Consider the following 12,595-nt stretch of genomic DNA (forward strand, 5'->3'; position numbering starts at 1 on the left):
TTTAATTTTTTCTTTTAAAAACCCTCTCGCAAGCGCGGATGCGCATGCAGAGAGGCTAGTTATATTTAAAATCACATGGCTCTATACCATTGGATGTGTGGGCTCCACACATGTGCCACATCATCAATTTAACAGAAAATTTGACGGAAACTAACAGCAGGGACCATTTTGATGTGTGGAGGCTAACCTTAAGGACCATTAGTGTCACAAAAAAAACATTAGCAACGAAAGGTGATCATTTTGCAAACCTCATGGACCATTTGTGATAAAAAGCCTTTTATTTATAACCTATATTATACAATCATGCATTTGTCAAACCAATAAAAGGTTACCAAAAATTATTTTTAAATATAAACAAAAAATTTAATTAAATATTCAACATCTTTTGAGGCTATCCAAGGCAAATGCATGTAGGCAAAATTTATATATGTATAGCTTCGTTCATCTCACTATATGTGTTATTGTTTACCTAATAGTATCACTTTATTATGTGTTATGTGTTAAGAGCGTTCCCACATACCCAATGTTCTATGTTCGATTTTCCATTCCTATATCGTTTGTATTTTTTTTATTTTAAAAAAAGTTGTATTTTGTAATAGACAAAATTTAGGTTTACTTTTGAAGAACAACATTGATATATTCGTACAAAATCACATTTCCTCGTCTTGAATATCCATGAACAAAATAGTTATGAAACAGAAACCATATTTGACTGGCTTTGAAATCGATTTGGACATCTAATACGTCCCGGACAGTAAAAATAATTAAACAACTCATTCTCTTGCTTATATCACTTACGGAAAAGTATTAGTGTAGGAATTAACTTCGAGAGTTTCTCAAGCCATGGAAATCGTGGTTGTGGTGTTCAAGTTTCAACAATTTTACAAGGTCACCCTGCCCAAACCCAAGGATGATCTGCACGGCTTCTCCCATGGACCATTCAACTTTCCGACCACGACAACGGCGACCACTTCCAAGGATGAAGCCAATGACAATTGTGTTTTCTGGAACGAATGGTGAATGTTTACTTGGTTAGTTGATCTCATACATATTTCTTCTCTCCCATCTCATGATTTTTCCCAATCCAACTAGAATAATAAACATGCCAAGCGTAATCAAATTGTTTTTGGCAATAAAATGCAAAGTCACGTGTTAGTAGGGAGGGAAGTCAATAAAACGGTGTCGTTTTAGTTTATCAATTCAGCAGCACCACATCAGCTTGGCAAAGAATCGATATTTGATACAAGACTGATAAAATCGGCTTCATTAATTATTTCTTTTTGAAAAGACGAATTTTATGTGTGATTGGCTCATACAAAATCTCATTAGACAAAAATGTACCACAGAGATGTTTTAGCATTGGGTTACATAAATATATGCCCAACATTAGCATTAAATTTCACATGTTCTACACTAAAAACTATTGAGTGAAGCACACAAAACAAAAAAATAGACAAACACACACAAATTTCAAAAGTTAAAACATAGGATTTTCTTTGGTACATGCCCAATTTCACGGAATTTGCCAGCCTTCTCTTCTACCTTTGCACGTTCTTCCCCTTTCACATCTTCAACCATCGCCCTTTTCTCGTCTGCTTTCTTATGAATGTCAGCAATTTTATTTTGCATCTTTTCTACGTACACTGCCTTCTTCCTTTCTAGTTTTCGCTGTCACATTTTTCAAAAGCAACAATAATCAATGGCCCTTTCTAATTAATTAATACATATATTCTTATGAGAATAAGTGGCGAACGTCAAAGTTTTGAATCGCAACTAATATGACAACGTTTCATAAGTTATGTGTTGGTATCATATCTGGACTCATTTTCAATCTCAATCTTCTTTTGAGGCTCTAGTATTATCGTCAAAAGAGTAATGCCTTGAATCTAGAATTAGTCCTATTAATTACCTCAAACTTCTTCTGTCGCGCATCAATATATGCTTGCTTGCTGAGCTCCCAGGCAACAACATTAGATAACTTTTTATTTGTCCTAATCAACAATTTCAATACATTATTGTTAGAAAATGTGGAAAGTAAAAATATAAGCTCTTAAAATAAATGTAATCAATTGTGCCAACTTTCTCCTATCAAATCGAGAAATGTGGCCAAAATGGTTTGGCAAAATGTGGAATTAGCATAGAGATTTGAGTCTTACTTGTTGTCTACTTTTGTTTTCTCGCTTTCTTCCCATGCTTTGATTAAACCCAATGACTTAGTTGACAAAACTGTTGTGCAAGCACAAGATAAACAGATTATTAATACAAGCATATAAACTAAATGAACTTCAAGATGGTGCCCGGAAATTACCTTTTTTTATTGCACTTGTATCCTCTGCATGCAAAACAAAATATTTCCATAATTAGAAGTCGGTCGAAAACCATTTGAAGAGAGAGAGAGAGAGAGAGAGAGAGATGTTTTACTTTCAGGAGCAGCCTTTCGCTTTTCATCCGCCATGGGATTTGGACGTAAATGCACCCTAATACCTTTGTAGTAAATCGAATTAGAACACGCGAACAACGAAGAAGAGAAAATCGAAGGCCTAAGAAGTAACTTCTTAGACGCTTCAAAATTATCTCTGCTTTTTTCTTCTTCGATGGCTATCTGGGTGATCTCAGAGAGGAAGGTAATGAGAAAAAGAAAATATGAAGAAAAAAAATTTAATATTATATATGCTGGTGAAAAAAGAATTAGAATATTTAGTGTCGAATTTAAGCGACCCTAAAGTTAATCTAAACCACCAATTGCTATTGGAGGTAAACGAAGATAGTCCTCAAAGCTAGCCGTGGGTATTACGTTTTCCTAAATTTTGGATTGTGGGAACGTAGGTGGAATTATGTGGCATTCTTATTAAAAAAAATTCACTTCTTTTCTAATTTTGTTTACATTAGAGTATCATAATCCAATAGGTTTAGGGGTCTTTTTTTAGTAGCTAGTGAAATGATTCATTATATGTTGTTGTTTGGGCTTAAATTCTGCGTCTCAATCCTGACACAAAATAGATAAACAATTATATTTTATTTTGTCAAGTTTCCGATGTCAGATTTTACATTGTTCAACAGTGTAAGGACGTTGATTATTGGTTCTCAACCAGATTAAAATGGTTGATAAAAAGAGTATATCTCTACCCAATCGACCAAAACTGGCTTTATTATTGTTTTCTAAATAATAAAATTGTGAGAGGCAATAGTGTAACTGTCTAGTCTAAGCCTACAATTATATATTCATCAAAAGTTGACCAAATATCAACCGAACATTATATTCGATTAAGGCTAGATTCACACCCAGTAAATTTAAATTGCATTGTTTCTAGTAAATGTTTATATATATAGACCATATCTCAAAAAAACCCACATGCATGTACCTAGCTGGCTATGAGCTCTAGGGGCAATCCTGTAATTAACGAGACCAAATCTCAACCCATCGAACAGTTTTGGAATGCTTCAAAAGCCAAACATAAAACGAACATCAAGTTGAATAAAATACAATAAAAAAACGAACCATGATCTATTTGTATGTGTAGCATTATTTCATGCCATGCCACAATACACAAATTTGTCCCAAGGCAAGGATCCTTGTTACTGTGCACGCCATTGCATGCTTGTTTATTGTTTAAGGTGACGTACCACTTTTTATATGGTTTGAAAAAATGAAGGTCCTCAATTGTTTATCATAAACAAATCAATATATATAGTTGGTCATTAGATTTAATTAGCCGGCTTAAGCAGGCTGGCCCGCCCTGCCGGCTGCTCTCTTATCATATATATAACCTCCATGTCCCGTAGAGTGGAAGACGTACAATTTCGTCAAAACTTATAGCTTCTGAGATAATTTAAGTGTATTTATCTTTGTATTTAAGATCGATCATACTACGTTGAACTTTTAAAGAAATGAGGCAACCGGGAAGGTACTCAGGATTCATGATGTGTGGAGGCATATCCGGGAGGACTGGGCCCCACTCATTGCCCTTGGCGAGGATCAAGAAGATCATGAAGAAGTCCGGGGAGGACGTGAAGATGATATCTGGCGAGGCTCCAATTGTGTTCTCAAAGGCATGTGAGCTGTTCATAGAGGAACTCACACGGAGGTCTTGGATGACAACCCTGGAAGGGAAGAGAAGGACACTGCACAAAGACGACGTTGCCTCGGCCGTCATGGGCACCGATATCTTTGATTTTCTTGTGAGTTTGGTTTCGGATTCTTGCCATTCTGAAGACATCACGCCGGAGGAAAAGGAGGCATTGGGGGGATCATAGTTCATCTTTCTCTCAAAATCCCAAAGTGTATCTACGTTACATATGAATATATATATATATATATAGATATATTTATCGTCAAATTAATTAGTATATATATATATATAACTATGTTATTAAGCGTAGGCTATGGTGGCGTCTTTTGTTGACTCAAAATTGAGTTGACAATTTCGGCATTGTTTTTATTTTATTTTTTCAGTCACGACGAGAACCAACCCCAACACTCAGAAGAAGGCTCAAGGGTTTACTAGAAAGAAACTATTAGTGCAGTACAATATTATAGTGTCCAGTGTTATCTATCTCTCAACATCCAAGACATCTGAATATATATTCCATAAATTAATATGTGTTTTAAAAGATTGGCTATAGACTGGTATTTAATTCGTTGACTCAAATAGGATGTCCATATTTTAAGGAAAATAATGACATAATTTCTAAGGAAGATAAATACTTTTATACCCATGTGCATTGTGCCCCACTTTCTCTATCTCTCTTGTCACATGCGTGATAGATCACACAAGAAGAAAGATAGAGAGAACGAAAGTTGTAGCGTACGATAATAAGGTAGTTTTCCTCCTCTCATGGTCAAGATAGGAGTAGTGTGATCCCCAAATCCCATCCTGAAATTGCAATTGAAAAATCTCGAGTGCTTAAGGTTTAGAAGTCACCAACTCACTCTTGGTCTAGTGATACTTCTCTTCCTAATATTGGAAGAAGTTCCAACTTCGAAACCCCCTAACTTCCATTGATTTTTAAAAAAAAAGAAAAAAAGAAAGAGGGTTTAGAAATCCATAAATAAACTTCAGGTAGCACTTTTAGACGAGACCTTGAGCAATGCTCCCCTTTATAATTTCTGCATCCTTCTCAGAGTATGTCGTGCAGAAGTGTCAAAGATACATGTTCCCGGCGATGCACATTGGATTGGATTAATTTTGTAGAGGCATATATCTCTCAAGTAATAAAAGGTCTAAAAGTTAATTTCTAGCTGCTAATAAGACATTAAAATTTCAAAACACCATATACATATACAATATCTCATCATCTAAGTAAATTAGGCTGAGAAGCAGCTAAAAATAATGCCATCACTCAGTTCACTAGAGACCATAACATCATGGTTATGATTTGGCCGAGCTTTTCTTCTCTTCTCCTCAGCAGACCTTTTCGCAGAAGATTCAGACGCCATGCTTGAACTTTTCCCATTTCCACCAGCAGCAGCTGCCTTTCTCTCAACCCTTCGCTTTACAACATACTCTTCTGAAATAAAAACATCCATTTTTGTAGGGTTTTTGTTGTGCTTTTTCCAAGTTTGGTGCCAAAAGAGAAAGGGTGAGCAAATATATATATCTATGGGGTTATTGGAAAGGAGGGGGATATACCATGGGCTTGGACCCATGTTTTAATTCAAACAAGCAAACAAGTACTTTCTTGAAATGAAGCAATCAAGCGACAATTGTTTGGTTTCTTGGAAACCTTTGGCTCTTGTGCTTGTGTGTAACGGCTGCAAAAGCGCATGTGGAAAGCTTCCTTCCAGACAAGTGCTGTTGTGAACTGACTAAAATTTTTGCGGGATTATGTGTCATGTCAGATTGTATATGATAAAAAAAATGTTTAATTTTTGTTTTCTATTTGAATTCAGAATTTCCTTTAACAAAAATAAGAGCCATTTGTCATGTTTACTAGAATATATATATATATATATATATATATATATATATATATATATATAGGGTGCCTCTCCATTACGGAGTTTCGCGGATCCGTTACGAAGTCCTGCTCTTGACCGTGAGATGATTTCAACTGTTTATATCACTCCTCTCTCTCTCTCTCTCTCTTTTTCTTTTTTCTTTCTTTCCGTTCTCTCTCCTCTCTCCCTCTCTCTTTTTTTCTTTCTCTCGACCAGTTTTCTTCTTCCTCTTGTCATGGGGTGATTTTTTTTCTTCTCTCTTCTGGTTAGTTTCTTCAGTCAGGTCATGGTGATGGAAGGTTGACCTAGGATAGCAGGATTCTTGAATTGATTGTCGCTCTCTTCAATCAGGTCATGGGGGAGAAAATAACAGAGGGGAGGGGGAGCGAATGGGTCTGTGTCTGGTATTTTTGTTCTCTTTTTCTTCTTCTTCTTCTCTCTTCTGGCTATAGGACAAAAAAAACAAGGCAAAATAGCCTTGGGATTAAACACATACAATTTGGAGCAAACTCCCACAGCTCCAGCCACAGAGTCATACTCTTCCACACAGCTCCTGCAATCACACAACAAACCAGCATTGCCCTCTTGTCACTGTGCTCTACAACAACCACATCCTTATTATGCTGCAGATATTGCGACGAGGGATTGAGTTGCAGAGATTGGAAGAGAGAAGAAGAAAACTGGCGGAGAGAAAGAAAAAAGAAAGAGAGAGGAGAGAGGAGAGAAGAGAGAAGAGAGAAGTAAAAGAAAGAAAACAGAAAGAGAGAGAAAGAAAGAAAAGAAAGAAAAAAGATTGTAGGTGTCCAGATATGTTGTACAATGTTCAAAAGCGGGATTTTGTAACGGATTCGCATTGCGGGACTCTATAATGGCGAAGCACCGATCGCTTGCATTATAAACCTTGTATTAACTCTTGACAATTTCAAGGTATGTAAGCGCATGTCTAATGCAAGGACAAGGGGCAAGGGGCTAGGTGTTGTTTTAGCCCTTCAAAATGATACTATTAACAAAATCTAGCATTTCAAATTTTTTGTGGTTCTAGTGGTGGTGAGGGGCTAGGGGCTAAAACTCAAAATTTGTTATTTTAGTTTATTATTTTTTTATTTGTGATAAAACAAATCAAAACATAAGAAAAGCAACACAAAAATTTATTTTCGTAAACAAATTTGAGAGGCTTGGAGTATATAAAAAAAGCAACACAAAAAGAATAAACAAGTAAAAAGGGTTTGGAGTATATAAAAAAAGGTCAAAAAGACGAAACTAATCGTTGAAAACTAAAAACTAAACAGCCCAACAATTAGCCTTTAGGCAGTTGTTATTGAAGGCATCACGTGGCAGATCCTCATAGGCCAAAGCATTTGGAAAAAGCAGTTTTTGCTGCGCCACCTTTTTTATCCCAAAAATTGACCATGGGGCCCACTCATGATCAGGCCAGCTCTTGGGCAAAACCAACCCCTTATCTTGCCTTAGGGCAAACTGGACTGGGCCAAACACATGCATTAGAAAGTGTTTTTTTATATTTCATTTGAGGCCATATCTGAACCTAGACCAGGCTAAATAAGTCCCATTAGACTTCCTCTTAAGGAGTTTGTAGCTCAAATGGTTAAGAATATAATAGTTATACATGTACCAATATTTATGTTCGAATCTTACATTCTCCAATATCCGTCGTAGAAAAACATTAAAAAAAATTGAAAAAACAATTCCAAGGTATAAGAAAATGATACGGGAATGCATGTAACTTTATTGATGTTAGAGGATCTGAGCTCTTATGATCAATGCATACGGTAACAAACATATTAATGAGGAAGAAGATGAGCATGTGGATTTTCTATCTTATCTAAATAGTTTTTGCGATGAACTCTTATTTGAGTATTTTTATTTTATTTTATTTTTCTTGTGATGAATCTTATTCAAATAATTAAAATAATATCTAAATGGTGGTCAGTGTTTGTGGCTGATTGAGCATGTGTTTTCTGGTCCGACTAGGCAGATTCATCCCTCCAAGTCCAAAGCATTTCGTGGTCGGTTAATATCTATTAGTGTTTTGTTTAAGATAATGTAATTAACCACCGCCAAAAGTTTATAAAGTTCAAAGTATAAAAAAAAACACGTGTACAAAATCTTTGGAGCTTTTAGCTTTAGCTTTTTGTGTGTGTGGTGAAAACCAAGGTATCCCCGCGCGATTGTGGGGACTAACCTTCGAGGTACTGTTGGGCGCAAAACGGGGACCTCGGACTAACACTCGAGGTACTGTCGGGCGCAAAGCGGGGACCTCTCCCAACAAAGTTTGCTCTATTCGCAAGCGCCTGGGATCGAACCCAGGACCTCTTGTTTAAAGGATCCAAGCCCCTTCCACTTGGACCAACTCCTGTTGGTTAGCTAGCTTTAACTTTTACTAGAGTTAAAAGTGAAAAACAAACCGACATACTTTTTCAGGAAGGAAATGGGAACTTTTTTGTTTCTTTACCAAATAAAAAAATAAAAAAATCTAGCATCGTTAAAAGCAAAGTATAGGCCGTAATGAAGTTGAAATATAGAGAAATTGGTGCAGACCAATAACTTATTGGGCCTCTCCACCATGTTCCTCAGGAATTTCAAAGAACATTGAGGTCCCACCATTAAACGGTGCCCTTTGGATTAACCTTGCATGGGTTGGAATTTTATTTTATTTTATTTTTTTTGTGAAGAAATGGGGATAAACCCCAAACAATAAAAGGTAGACAGCACAGATATCCAAGGCTTAGCAGGCCCCAGCAAATCATCAGTAAGGCAGGAACTGATCCACTCAGGAGCATCATTAAAAAACGAGACCCTCTAGATCCATATTATAGCTCCAATTTGCCAAACAGTCTGCAACAAACCACTTTATTAAAACCAACCCATAAGGTTACAAATAAGTTTGGTAGTAACCTAAAAATAAATTTGTAAAAATACAACTTTAAATCACAACCTCAACAGTCTATAATAAAATCTCATAGGATGAAATGATAACACAACTTCTCAGCAGAATAAGAATAAACGACTTGCCCACAATAACAATTAATTTGGAAACAAGATCGGAGTTGACAAGCAGCAAGCTACTGCAAGACCGTCGTCCAAGAACCTCACGAGTTGTGTACACAGTACCTGCAAGATCTAATGTAGGGGTGAGCATCACTTACGCGCATCTTACCCAGTAGGGAGACCCCCAGCTAGGTTTAAACGTAGACAACGAAAATAACTAATAAATATAGCCTAGGCATTGTTTATCTTAAAACCAAAATCATAATGCACAACAACATAAAAGAAATATTTCCACGTACTTCCCATGAAATCGGGATGTCTAGATAAAACATGGATGCTCTTACAAACTTTGAAACAAGTTTTTGGATATCCAATAGTAGTTTCTTGATGACCGAGCACTTTAGGCCAACTACCCATACCACAAATTTATCCAACTCGGTGGCAAGGTAGTGAGAGTGTCCATTTCTTGGCTATACCTCATAAAACTATCCTGACAGCCGCATGGACTGCAGGACTAGTCAGTCCGTATAACCCCCGGTTAGGTTTAGGGTATCGAATTCTAAGGTGGTTGCTATACCCCTTTCACTCTCAGGTCATTTGGGATCACCGTCAATGAAGCCAATGCCCAAAGTACATTTAAATCCATACAATAGATACGCCAACTAAAAGTAATGTAGAGTTATCGTGCAAGCATATTTATTACTTTATACATACAGTAAAATACAAGTCTGGGTTTAGTGGTCCCCTTACCTTGAGTCCAATGTTGCTGCTTGGTCCTACACACTTAGAGGTGTCAAACGGGCCGAGCCAGGCCTGCCCATCCCATTTAATCTTGTGCTTTTAACGTTTTTGCGCCAAGCCGGCCCGGCCCAAGTTTTTGTGTCGTGCTGAGCATAGCCCACTACTCTTTGTGCTCGTGCCTTGCCTAACCTCATTTAAATGGGCTGGGCTTATATCGTGTTGGGCCAGCCCGTCCCGTTTGACACCTCTCCACATACTCCACTTGTCAAGTCCGGCTCACACCACATCACATACACGTTCGGCTAACTTGAGCTCCTAGTCATACAACAAGTAACATGTTAAACCAAGTTTGAAGTACGACCTTGACGTACTAGGGTTAGGTCGAATCACGTGCTCTTTCGATCACCTATATCACCTGCATAGTCACTATCTGTGTAACCAACAAAACCAGCACCATCAGCCTTTTTATAAAACACATCATAATCAATTGTTCCCTTCACATATCTAAGAATTCTTCTAGTTGCATTTAGGTGCATTTCAGATAGTTTTTCCATGTATCAACTAATCAAACTTATTGCATACATAATATCAGGTCTAGTGGAAGTTAGATGCATGAGACTACCAATGATTTGCTTGAAAAGGTGTTGTCGACCTCTTTCTCACCACTATCTTTTGCACATCTTTAAACTAGGTTCAGTTGGTGTTCCAAACGGCTTGCAATTGGTCATTTGAAACATCTCAAGAAATTTCATGTGCATACTTCTCATGATAAATGAAATTACCAGTAGGGGTTTGAATGAATTCTAATCCAATAAAGTAATGCATTAATCCCAAACATTTTAACATCTTTGCTAGTGAATATTAAATCGTCAACATACAAACACACAATGAGTAATTTACCTCATTTTTTCGTCTTAACATAAAGAATGTGCTCAGAGGGATATTTGTGAAATCCAATCTTGGTAAATGGGTGTCTATGCGACTGTACCAAGCTCGTGGAGCTTGTTTTAGTCCACATAGAGCTTTCTCCAACCGATGCACTTTCTCTTCTTTCCCTTTACTCTCATAACTAGGCAGTTCGTCAATGAACACATCTTCTTGCAAAACACCATGCAAGAAGGTTGACTTCACATCTAACTAAAAGATTGACCATGAATTTTGAGCTGCTAAGGAAATCACCAACCTGATTGTATCATGCCTAACAACTAGGGCAAAAACTTCCTTGTAATCAATGTCATGCTCCTGCTTGTAATCCTTTGCCACTAAACAAGCTTTGTGCTTATCAATTTCTCCATTTTCATTCAGCTTTGTTATGAAAACCCATTTGACTCCAATGGTTTTCTATCCCTTAGACTAGTCAGTTAGTTCATAAGTGTGATTCTTTTCAATGGACTTGATTTCATTGTCCATTGCTTCTCTCATTTTCTTCTCTTTAACAGCCTCATCATATGTGATTGGATCAATATTTACAAACAATGCACAATGAACATTATCATCATTAGAAGTTGAGTAACTTACACCATAATCGATCATCCATGCTGGCTTTTTCTCGTGTTTTCATCTCTCAAATTGTAGCCTATTTCTTCTTCTAATTGTTGATGAGCTTGAGCTACAGGCTGGAGAATTTGTTGAGCTTGAATTTCAGAAGTTTCTTCTGTGTCATCATCCGATGCATCATCAACTAGTATTGGCTTTTTAATTGAATCGCAATCAGTCTTTTTTGTTCTTCATCAAACACCACGTCTTTGCTTACTACAACTTTCTTTGTCACTGTGTCACTGGATTTAACAGTTTGTAAGCCTTTGAAGTTTTACTTACACTAAGAAATATTCACTTCTAACTCTTATCATCAAGCTATGCAATGCACCCAAAAAATACATATGCAATGCACCCAAAAAATACACATCAATGGACCCAAAAAATAGTTTGTAAGCCTTTGTAAGTATATGCAATGCACCCAAAAAATACACATCAATGGTGCCTAAGTCTTATAAGGAGTCGATATCAATTGATGATAGTGGTCTGGGGTGAAAGTGGCCAAGAGAAAGCATATGTGGGATCTCTTTTTTTCTTTTTTCTTTTTATTTTTTATTTTGTTAAGACTTAAATTGCATAAATAATCTTATCATGTGTTATTGTGAGTTGCTTTATATATAAAGCATATAAATTGAATTATTTTATGTATGCCTTATTTTTAGGGATTTAATTGATGTGGATGCACGATATACAATTGCTTTGATTACAAACTTAAAAAAGTATTTGGTAAATCATTTCCCAAATAAGGACGTGATTTTGAATATTATATACCCCCTCGTTTGTATGGTTGTTTTTTTTTTTAAAGGTCCCTAGATTAATGTACTCATAGTAATTTGTGGAGTGGAAAGTCCCTAGGAACTCATATTATATACCCCTTCGTTTAAAGGTCCCTAAGTAAATCATTTCCCGAAGAAAAATTTATATACCCCCTCGTCACTTTTTTTTTTACCCCTAGAGGATATGTTATTTTCCTTATTCTGAGTACAAAGAAGAAAAATTTATACATAAAAACTTAAAAACAAAATACTATTGCTAGAATTTTTCAGGATCATCAATATAATCATGGTAGTTTTGATCCATTTTGGGATTATGTCCCTCCTTTTGATGCTGTTGATGATTATTCGGAGGACTACATTATTTTTTCTGCGGAGAGCTCTCCTGTTGATGATGCTGATGATGATTCTAGATATGTGGGTGAGAGCTCTCATCGCCGTCCAGCAATTCGCAAGCCGACACATAGCACTGTGATTAACTGTTTGTTGAAGTTGGTGTTTGATCGATAGGTATTTAAATATTGGACAAACTGAAATTTCATCATTAACAATGTTGTTATAAGTTTAACTAAGTTATCATGTGTTATTGTGAGTTGCTTTA

The 12,595-nt window shown here is 36.5% G+C and overlaps 3 protein-coding genes across 3 annotated transcripts; 1 reads left to right on the forward strand and 2 right to left on the reverse strand.

Moving 5' to 3' along the window:
* Positions 1 to 1,338: 1,338 nt before the first annotated feature.
* Positions 1,339 to 2,612, reverse strand: LOC110748392 (remorin-like). Its single transcript, XM_021948379.2, has 5 exons — positions 2,422 to 2,612; positions 2,309 to 2,332; positions 2,157 to 2,226; positions 1,910 to 1,991; positions 1,339 to 1,668 (listed from the first exon to the last, which is right to left on the reverse strand). Exons 1-5 carry the CDS (start codon positions 2,453 to 2,455, stop codon positions 1,471 to 1,473), a joined length of 408 nt encoding a protein of 135 aa, XP_021804071.1. The 5' UTR covers positions 2,456 to 2,612; the 3' UTR covers positions 1,339 to 1,470.
* Positions 2,613 to 3,877: 1,265 nt separating this feature from the next.
* LOC110759133 (nuclear transcription factor Y subunit C-3-like) lies at positions 3,878 to 4,255 on the forward strand. The gene has a single exon (XM_021961168.2). It carries the CDS (start codon positions 3,889 to 3,891, stop codon positions 4,252 to 4,254), a length of 366 nt encoding a protein of 121 aa, XP_021816860.1. The 5' UTR covers positions 3,878 to 3,888; the 3' UTR covers position 4,255.
* A 977-nt stretch (positions 4,256 to 5,232) lies between these two features.
* Positions 5,233 to 5,543, reverse strand: LOC110759136 (nucleotide binding protein). Its single transcript, XM_021961170.2, has one exon. The coding sequence runs from the start codon at positions 5,525 to 5,527 to the stop codon at positions 5,306 to 5,308; it is 222 nt and encodes a 73-aa protein (XP_021816862.1). The 5' UTR covers positions 5,528 to 5,543; the 3' UTR covers positions 5,233 to 5,305.
* Between the last annotated feature and the right edge of the window lie 7,052 nt (positions 5,544 to 12,595).

The sequence above is a fragment of the Prunus avium genome, chromosome 5 (genome assembly GCF_965620075.1).
Source record: "Prunus avium chromosome 5, drPruAviu1.hap1.1, whole genome shotgun sequence".
Lineage (NCBI taxonomy): Eukaryota > Viridiplantae > Streptophyta > Magnoliopsida > Rosales > Rosaceae > Prunus > Prunus avium.